This window comes from Cryptotermes secundus, unplaced genomic scaffold, assembly GCF_002891405.2.
Source record: "Cryptotermes secundus unplaced genomic scaffold, Csec_1.0 scaffold857, whole genome shotgun sequence".
Classification (NCBI taxonomy): Eukaryota; Metazoa; Arthropoda; class Insecta; order Blattodea; family Kalotermitidae; genus Cryptotermes; species Cryptotermes secundus.
In genome coordinates, this window is record NW_019734325.1 from 230,468 (window position 1) to 241,099 (window position 10,632).

General features: G+C 37.3%; 1 protein-coding gene across 1 annotated transcript in view; it reads left to right on the forward strand.

Annotated features, from left to right (window-relative positions):
• Positions 1-10,632, forward strand: part of LOC111868673 (transient receptor potential cation channel trpm) — a 49,696-nt gene that overhangs the window by 11,185 nt on the left and 27,879 nt on the right. Inside the window, exons 4-6 of the mRNA XM_023859548.2 lie at positions 4,214-4,310; positions 6,968-7,104; positions 8,717-8,873. Coding sequence (XP_023715316.1) covers positions 4,214-4,310; positions 6,968-7,104; positions 8,717-8,873 — 391 coding nt within the window. The remainder of the gene's footprint in view (positions 1-4,213; positions 4,311-6,967; positions 7,105-8,716; positions 8,874-10,632) is intronic.

The following is a 10,632-nucleotide window of genomic DNA, read 5'->3' on the forward strand; positions in this document are numbered from 1 at the left end:
TGGAGAAGATCAGTTGGACCGATTATGTGAGAAATGAAGAAGTGTTAATTAGAGTCAGTGAGCAGAGGAATATCCTACACGAAATAAGAAAACGGAAGGCTAATTGGATTGGTCATGTTTTACGCAGAAACTGCCTTCTAAAAGAAGTTATTGAAGGAAAAATAGAGGGGCGGATCGAAGTGACCAGAAGACGTAAGAAGATGCTGGATGACCTTGGGGACAGAAGAGGATATTCTCATTTGAAAGGAGAAAGCTCTAGATCGCATCAAGTGGAGGAACTGTTTTGGAAGAGACTGTGGACCTGTCGTCTTGACAGATTACAGAATGAATGCATCTGTAAAATACTTTTATCATAAAATTGCATTATTTTGGGAAAATTGTGACAAAAAATACACAGCGAAAGGGTTGAAGCCCAGCATTCACTGCCATATAAAGGAGATGACACTGCTTGAAGTTCATGGAAATTTAGGATTATCTTCCATTGAGTTTTGAGCAGTGTGTGTTTAATTGTTCCACATAGACAATTACACTTTTGTAGATCATACTTCTGTTGCTTCCAAATTTACATCCAAGATATTTAATTTAATTCATCTCTTTCAGTCAAACTATTGACATAGGATATATGTTTTTTACACACATACACTTGTAAAAGTAACATAAATATGTAGCGGCCTCCGTAGTCTAGGGGTAATGTTCCCACCTCATGACTCAAGGTATGCGGGTTCAAACTCGGCGGAGGTCATGGAATTTTTAAGGGCGGAAAAATTCAGGGAACAAGTCCTCCGGGAGGGACTTTAAACCGTGGGTCCTGTGTCATAGATTTGCAGCACGTAAAAGATCCTCATGTCTCTAGGAGACCTCTGAGCAAAATTAGGCAAAAGTTTCTCACCCAAGTAGTTTCCAATGCCTCTGGTAGATGGGGAAGTATCGGGTACCACTGCCAGCCTTGCTGGCTGAACGGGGCTGATAGTGAGCACCAGTATCGGAAGGGTATGGCGACTGGTAGAATATCGAATGGGGGATGTACAATAGACTATTAGTCGCGGTGCATGGGGAAACCCATACCCTCCAATAATAATAATAATAATATTAAACATAAATATGTCAGCTAAGATACTTCATGCTACCCTGCAGTACAGATATAATTAATAACAACAAACGAACTAGAATATCATAATCTGATAATTTAACATGACATATTCATCTACAGAGTAAAATGTATGTTGTAACCGGTGGGACTTTAGTTATTTTTTAAATTGCCTCATTTTTCCCACATCCCAATTTTATTTGCCAATTTATTGTGTAATTTGATTCCCACATTCATTACGCCTTTCTTGAGGGCAGTTCTTCTACAAAACTGAACATGGTCCTTTAAACTTTGACAAGTATTATGATTACGAATTGCAGCGTTTTATTCCAGTTTCTTTATATGTAGTTATATATGGCATATTATTCCAAATATATACTGTATAGGCAAGGTACTGGAAGTATATTTAAATCCAGAGAAGGTTGCCTACATGACATACATCTCCACACATCATTGATTATTTGCATAACCTGTCTCTGTAATTTGAAAATAATTTTACTGTTTGAGTCACCACACCAGAAAATCAAACCATACCTCAAATGAGCATGAAAAGATGCAAAATAAATACTCCTTATAAAATTTGGGCCCATTACATCCTTGAGATTCAATCATATAAACAAATTTACTGAGTTTGGAGCTTAATGACCTCACATGTGCATCCCATTTCATGTATTCACTAATGAATATGCCTAAGAATTTTGTTTCTGATTTAGAAGCAATGTCCGTACTGCCAAATTTGATTTGAAGTTTCAGTAGAAATCTTTCTTGCCTAGTATTGAATGACACTGCTGTTGTTTTCTCAGACTAGTTTAATTTTAAATGTAGAAATAGTCAAAATGTACATTAGGGCAGTTTTACATAGTGTGTGCAACAGTGCTTGAACAGTGTTCTGATGCAGTTATAACCACTTTATCATCAACTGTTACAGGTTACTATCTTCCCATTCTATTATGATATGTTCTAAGTAGCGATTAGGCCACGCCATAGCTCAAGCGGTTAGTCACTGGCTTCCCACCGTGGCGGCCTGGGTTCGATCCCGGGTCTGGTAAAGTGGGATTTGTGGTGGACAAAGTGGTGCTGCGGCAGGCTTTCTCAGAGTACTTCGGTTTCCCCTGCCAATCTTCATTCCACCAATTGCTCCACAATCAACCTCACCTATCATCTGGGGCTGCTACAATAGGACATAAGTGGCCTCAGTACAAGGGACATAGTCCCACCCCACTAGCAATTAAAAAAGTATAGGTTAAAAAGCACTTGTGGCAATGGACATTCTTGTTGCACTTCTTGGTCTGTTAACCTTTAACATAGGGCTCCACCATAGCTGAAGCAGTTAGTCGCTGGCTTCCCACCGCGGCGGCCCGGATTCGATCCCAGGTCTGGTCAAGTGGGATTTGTGGTGGACAAAGTGGTGCTGGGGCAGGTTTTCTCCAAGTACTTTGGATTGCCCTTCCGATCTTCATTCCACGAATTGTTCCACAATCACCCTCACCTATCATCTGGGGCTGGTACAATAGGCCAGAAATGGCTGCAGTACAAGGGACTTAGTCCACCCCACTAGCAATAAAAAGAAAAACCTTTAACGTCTGAAGTGCCCTGATTGGGCCAGTGATGAGTATGGTCGTCGTGGCCAAACTAGCCTCATTTGGCATTTAAACTCTGCTGCTGGAAGCATGCGCACACGCCTCTAGTAGAAGTGCATGCACAATCCTAAATATTTATTTTTAAATATAATAATTACAAGATAGACTTGAGTAAAACCCTAATAGAGGAATTAAAATGGTACCTAAGTGAACAACAAAATAAATTATACGTATGAGTTATGCCCTAGCTCATCCATGAGCCAGTACTTTTAATGCAGATACTGCAGGTTAACTTTTTTGTTGTTATCTGCTGATATGTATATAGGCTGAAAAGAAACTACAGTATTCGATTTCACTACGAATGCAGAGAAAACAGATTTCACTCTGTATCTCCACCACGATGCAACTGTCTGTTCACGACCATAGAAAAGGCAATAATCTCTTGCAGCTACAACCGAAGGTCTTAGGACAGAAGAAGGGACCCATCTAGCTTCTTTTTGAATAGCCATGCTTTCATTCTTCTGTCCTTTAATCAAAAGATTCGATAATCTGAAGAGTGTAACAAAGAAGACCAAATGATTTTATTGCTTCCGTCTGTTTTATGACACCAGGAACTGCTAAAGCATGTCAAGTGTTACAAGCAGGACTGATTTTATAATGCAGAACAGCTCTGTGAAGAACTGGGAAACCATTTTTACAGAACGCATCAAAATTAAAAGAAAAAATTGAAAATAAAGTATAACTCTTTGTATAAAAATTTGCCGATCTTGTGTTATAATTTGTGACACTATGTTCTTTGCTGATAAAAACAAAGTTAATTCGATCCATTTATCATAAAAATTGTGTTAGATACAGCATTTTTAAACACAATGCTTAAAATTGTTTAAGCGCCCTAACAGGAATGGACATTAAAATGCAGAGTAGCAACGGGCATTGAAACGCGCACCATTTAAATACACTCCGGCCAGCTGAAGCTTACCACCATTTCAGAAGTCCGCCGTTTAAAGGTTAAAATTCATTTCTGGCTTCTGCTTTCATTCTTAATCACAATATTTGCTTCAATATAGGGACGCTGGATTGCTCATATGAGATGTGGAAATTCTTTCAGAGCATGTGTCTGCCATATTTAATTTATATTTACTGTATCAAAAGCTTTTATATAGTCTATGAAGAGTAATATATATAAGAAGGTTAAATTCTTTCCTTTTTGTCTGTTAGTTAGGTTATTGTAAAAACAAAGTCTGTGAAAGAGTAGTCTTTCCTAAAGCAAATTTGCTCTTCTGATAAAACACTTTTAGCCATTTTATTGACTCTTTTTGATAATATTTTAACATATTGTAACGTGTTTCGTTACTGAAGACGCCGTAGAGATGGTTAATTGGTTTATTTAACAATCTTCAAATAACGGCTACAATTAATGATAACAATGTTACGGGTTTCCACACTTTACAAACCCTAGAACAAAATCTCTTAACACTCTCTTCGAGAGTCTTCACGTACTAATAATGCGGGAGCTATACAAGTCTCCCTGAATTACACTCTCCAGNCAGCATTGGCATAGCTCCTTGGGGAATAATTGAGAACAACCAGCAACTTTGTGGACTTGACCGTGAAGTTCCATATCATTCAGTGCCTTCACTCAGGTACTGACCGAAGGTGTACTACTTATGGCTCTCATACTCTTCCAAACACTTGAAAGAGGTCTGAAAGATGCAAGCTCCCTTCAGGGAAAAACAGGCAGAAATCTTTTTCTTACTATGAATGTTAAGAGCTTAGAAAGTTCTACTGTAGCTCAGTTAATTTCCAATTTCCCACCATGGATATCCATGTTGAAGCCCCAGAGTAGTATCTGTGGAACTTGTGGTAGATGGAGTGACACTGAAGCATTGGTACAGACAATGCTGAAATTTCTTTCACTTTATAGGCATTCACCTTGATGCTTTCACTATTCTGAAACCAGTTCTCCTATCTTTCCTTGACCAATAAAGCAATCTCCTACATGTTGTTAATACAACTCTGATGTTATACTTTTGAAGGGACCATATAAAATCAACATAAAATGAAAATGTTGTAACATAGAAAAATAGGTTTACATTAGATCATAAATTTGGAAAACAATTAAAATGTGCATGTTTGAACAGAATAACAGTTTACACATACTGTACATGTATACATGTGTTCCAATATGTGCATCAATAATACTCTGTTAAAAATTTTATTGGTTATCATAAATTCTTTAGATTTTGCTTTGTTTTAATATTTCAGACCATGAAATTAATTAAGTGGCTCGCTGTGTTTATATATGTTGCTTAGTTTTGTGTAGATGGCAGCAGCAACAAATTTCATGGTAGAATAAATGGCTGCACCTACCCAGACATAATAACAAGCAGGGACATGTGTCAGCTCATTCATATGATGTTCAGAGGTTTTCATATGTAAAGATATATCTATTTTACAAAGATAAACTTTACATATGAGTGTACAGTGCAAATATTTCCTTGAAGTTCACAAATTAGAACACTGTAAATGTAAACTTTTGTAAATGTTTGTTAGGAAAATGAAGTGCGATTTTTTTTTTGGTGGGGGGGAAGGGAAGTAAATTTGAGGAAATGCAAAATTGGTTAAAACTTAGCACTGGCCTTATGATACTTAGGTCAAGACTGGTGGAACTGCTTCTTAAAGTAGTGAAAACATTGAATCCAAGAACACAAAATTGGAATTTCATTGTATGAAGTATCTAAAAGGCTTCAAACTACTGCATTCCATAATTAACCATTATCTTACTGAATCCTGTAAATCAAACAATTATGCACGGTATAAATTCAGAGCCTTTCATGTTTTTTTCAATCCTGAAAACAAATAAATAGACCAAGCCTCAATTATTCAAGCTGCATGTTTTGTACTGGAACAATTTGGGAAACTAGCTCTTCAGTAAAATAGTTGTAATTCTAACATCAAAGATGGGAGTGGAAGTAACCCAAACTTTCAGTAAATACATAGAAAATATGTACTTCCTTAATGTATTAGCAAGAGAAACTAATGACTGTTGCTGACTGAAGTAGTACAATCTTTGGATCAACCTAAAAATTTACCTCCAGTTGGTGAGAAAATTTTTATTAAACACTGTCTCATCACTTCAGTCTCTGAGAAAATAACATCATCATGAATCGATAAAACTTTATAGTTTTGCAAGACACTTTTTTATAATAGCATTAGTACAATTTAGGCACCAGTGTACTACAGTAACACAATCAGAACCATTTAACCAGCAGTTTACATACAGTATATGAATCTTTCCCATAGTGTGGAGGATGTATAAGAATATTATATTTAAGCATCCTGTTGCACTCTACATGATAAATGATACAAAATCCGTCCCAAGTGCAAACAATATATATTATATGTCCTTGATCTTGTTCTCCTCTACACTACATGTTTCGGCCTCTAACGGCCATCATCAGGTGTATACTCTCATGTTACTGCCACACTGAACCCAGTCTAAAATTTAACATTTAAAAAACACATTGTTATTTCTTCGTTATTATCAACATCTACCTCGTTGATATCTGTCTGGTATGTAGATTATTTTGCACACGTCAATTTTGGTTTTTCTGTACTAGCACTATAAAATCTTTAGTTATAATTTTAAAATCCTTTAAAAATTTCTCTAAATTTAAAATTTAAAATTTAAAATTGTTAGGGTTGCCGCTGCTTGTCTTTACTACGTGTACTCATGTAGTAAAGACAAGCAGCACCACACACACAGGAAGACTATACAGGATAACACCTGTACAGTGTGGAAACAAGAACTAGCCGCTGCAGCACTTAGACATAGGGCGAGTAACCCTAACAATTTTAAATTTTAAATTTAAAATTTAGAGAAATTTTTAAAGGATTTTAAAATTATAACTAAAGATTTTATAGTGCTAGTACAGAAAAACCAAAATTGACGTGTGCAAAATAATCTACATACCAGACAGATATTAACGAGGTAGATGTTGATAATAACGAAGAAATAACAATGTGTTTTTTAAATGTTAAATTTTAGACTGGGTTCAGTGTGGCAGTAACATGAGAGTATACACCTGATAATGGCCGTTTGAGGCCGAAACATGTAGTGTAGAGGAGAACAAGATCAAGGACATATAATATATATTGTTTGCACTTGGGACGGATTTTGTATCATTTATGATGTATAAGAAGACTACCACCCTTCCCCACTATTGTACATTGCTACCACAATTGTATTTTAAGGAACAGATTTCCCCCATACATTTATTTACCACTGTATTTATTTTAGGTCTAACTATGCAGTTCTGAATAATCATCATGCCTATTTCTTACTGGCTGACAATGGAACTTCAGGAAGGTATGGAGCCGAGCTCATCTTGAGAAGAGAGCTAGAGAAATACATATCTACTCAGAAATTGCATTTAGGTAAAGATTTCTCTTCATGGTGACAGTTTCTTAACAGGTGTGACAGGTGTAAATTTCAACAAGTCAGAGTTGTAAATTAATGGCTTTGCACAGATATGATCCCAAAAGCTAAATCACATTAAAAGCTCCTAGTAATATAATATTCCTCAGGAATCTTCCAATTGGAAGTCAGGGTTAAATTTTTCTTGCATTAAGTCATCCTTATTATCATAACCAGATGGTCTGATGTATCAGAAAGTCAGAACCAGTTCAGCATATTATGCCACCCTTTCCGAATACCAGTTGTGCCCTCCAGCATATACACACTTCAGCCATTGCTATTCAGTTCTCTAAGATGGCTTAAAGCTTTCTAGATATACAAGGAGCGTTCCCTATATAATGTCTCCTAATTTTTTTAATGAAAACTACAACAAATACAGAAAGCATAATAACGCAGTTAAATAGAGCAAGATTTCAGCTACTTAGTTATTGTTCCACATAATCACCACCATTCGTTATGTACTTTTGCCAGCAATGAACAAGAGCCTGTATGCTGCGCCTGTAAAAGTTTGTCCCAGCAGAGGCTAGCCACTTTCTTACAGCAGCAATGACAGCATTGTTGTCTGGAAAATGTTGCCCACGTAGTCCATCTTTCATAGGCCCAAAGAGATGGAAGTCTGAAGGTGCTAAATCGGGGCTATTAGATGGAAGTAGTATGAATGTCCAGGCAAACTTTGCAATGTGCGCGGTGGTCGCCAAACTGGTACGGGGTCTAGTGTTGTCATGTTGTAAGCAAAAGGTCTGCTTCTCTGGCCTTACTTGGGAAATGCAGGCTTTCAGCTTAGTCAGTGTCGTCTTGTAGCGTTCAGAATTGACAGTCTCACCAGGCTCCAGGAAATACAACAAAATCACACCCCGCCTATCCCAAAAGGCCGTGCACATCACTTTCCCTGCCAATGGCTGTGTCTTGAACTTCTTTTCTTGGGTCTTGGGGAATCCGGATGTCACCACTCCATGGACTGTCTTTTGGATTCCGGCTCGCAGTGGTGACACCACGTCTCATCTCCGGTGATGATGCTGTCCAGAAACTTGTCAACTTCAGCCTCAAACTGGTGCAACAGGTCCTGACAGATAGACTTGAAAGGATTCTGATGATGGTGTATACACTACTTCTTTTGGTTTATTTTGGACTTCACCCGTCGTCTGGTATGTGAAAGACAAAAAACCACGACGTTTCAGAGACTGGATCTGTCTCCATCTTCAGGTGGATAGGGAAGGATAAACCTACTCAGTTGGTCCCCTTAGAAAGAGCTAGGCTCAATCACTGGACAAACCCCTGTCTGTAGAAAAACAACCTATGAACAACCGACAACCGGTTCCATCAGTGGGAGGAAAGGATAAAATCACAGTAAAAACATGCTTTCATTTTCAAACTTTGATATGATAATTTTTCAAAAAAACTCAATAAGTGATTTTTTTTGTCAACTATGCGAATGCACATGTTGCACCCATGGTAAGGCTGACCTTGCACAGAGTAGAAATGTTGTGGGGTTGACTCAGATATAACTTTTTAACAGGTATTTTTTCTAATATCTTATGCAGAATCAATAAATGTAGTTTTTTTTTTTTGCAGGTGGTAACAATAATACTCCAATGGTATGTCTCATGATAGGTGGCGGCCCTGACACCATTAGAGTAATATTAGGGTATGTGATGGACATTCCTCCTGTCCCAGTAGTGGTGTGTGATGGATCAGGGCGTGCAGCAGACCTTTTGGCCTATACACTCAAGTAAGCATGGAATAGTTTATTCTGCCTCTGTTTGGTAGATGTCACTTGGTATTGGGATTGGTGACAGAGTCAGTGGCAAAGATAAGCAATGTATCAGACCATTTAATTTTTCACATTATTTGCACAAAGTGCATAAAGAATGTATAAGAGGAAGTTGTATCTGTCCATTTGCTTGTTTCATATGCAGTACTACTGGTTTCTTTTTTGATTCGCTCTTTGACCCTGAAAATGGAGATGAAATCTTCTTCTGAAATGTTGGTTGACTTTCGTGGCTAGCTGTGTTGTTACCACAGCTAGCCACGAACAAACCCTTGACGACATTAAGAGCCTCCTTATCAAGATAGACAGAGGCACAAAATCTGCCCCATACAAGAAGGAAGTTAGTACGGACATGAACCTACATGGTTTATAAAAAAAAATTAGCTATTGACAATAAGTTTTTAAACAACATCTAGAAAACTTTTTTAAAAAACTTTACAATACCAGGAAGCAGCTGTGATTGTGAAACGTTCGAATTTATGCATACTGTGCATTACAGGACGTGTGTATGTAATTAAATCAAAACACCTATTGTGATAGTAGTTTCCAGCTTGTAATGATGTTCCCTCCGAAGATGGTCCATAAGGACCGAAACATGTAAGAGTTGATTGGTTTTTCACATAGTAAAACTTATATGTCACATTGGACGAAGTGATTTGTATTTGTAATTGTTAGTGTGACGGACCAGAATGAAACAAATCAAAATTATTGGGGATCATTAGTGTGGGTTTTAACGTGACAGATCAACTACTGAACAGACTTTTTGCATTCATCAGATATATACAGGAGAAAAAATGGGAGTGCACTGAGACAGTACATCGGCTATTCATAGACTTTAAGAAAGCCTGTGTTTCAGTTAGATGGGTACCCATGATGTTAGGCTTATTAAAATGTGTTTAAATGAGAGCTGAAGTAAAGTCCATATAGATAAACAACTGCATTATATGTCTTCTATTCAAAATGGTCTAAAGCAAGAAGATGCTTTATCACCATTCCTTTTAAACTTTGCTTTAGTTTATGTGACTAGAAGTCCAAGAAAACCAGGTGAGTCTGAAATGGAATCTGACACATCAGCTTCTGATCTATTCTGATAATGTAAGTCTTCTGGGAGATAATATAAATATGATAAAAGCACAGTGGCTCTAATTTATTCTAATAAGGAGGCTGGTCTAAAAGTAAACACAGAGGGAACTAAGTATATGTTAATGAGTCATCAACAGAATGAAGAGCAATATCACAACATAAGGACAGCTAACAGAAACTTTGAAAGTGTGGTAAAGTTGAGATATTTTGGAAGAGCAGCAACAAATCAAAATTTGATTTGTGAGGAAATAAATAGCAGATTAAAGAGAGGTAATGCTTGCTACCAATAGGTTCAGAAAATTTTGTCCTCTTGTCTGCTGTCCAAAAATGTGAAAATTAAAATATGAGGGGCAGTCAACTGAAAACAGGTCAGAAACCAAAATATATAAAAGAACATTTTTTGCTTCAAAAGTAATCTCCAAAACTGCTACTACATTTATCCCACTGGGAGATAAGATGGTCAGTTCCATCCTTGAAAAAGCTTGTGGGCTGTCTACGGAACCACGTCTTTACCCAGCCACACACGTCTTCGTCCAATGCAAACCGATGTCCACAAATGTTTCTCTTCAGGTCTCCAAAAATGTGAAAATCACATGGAGAGAGATCTGGGCTGTAGGGGGGGTGTTGAAGCACTTCC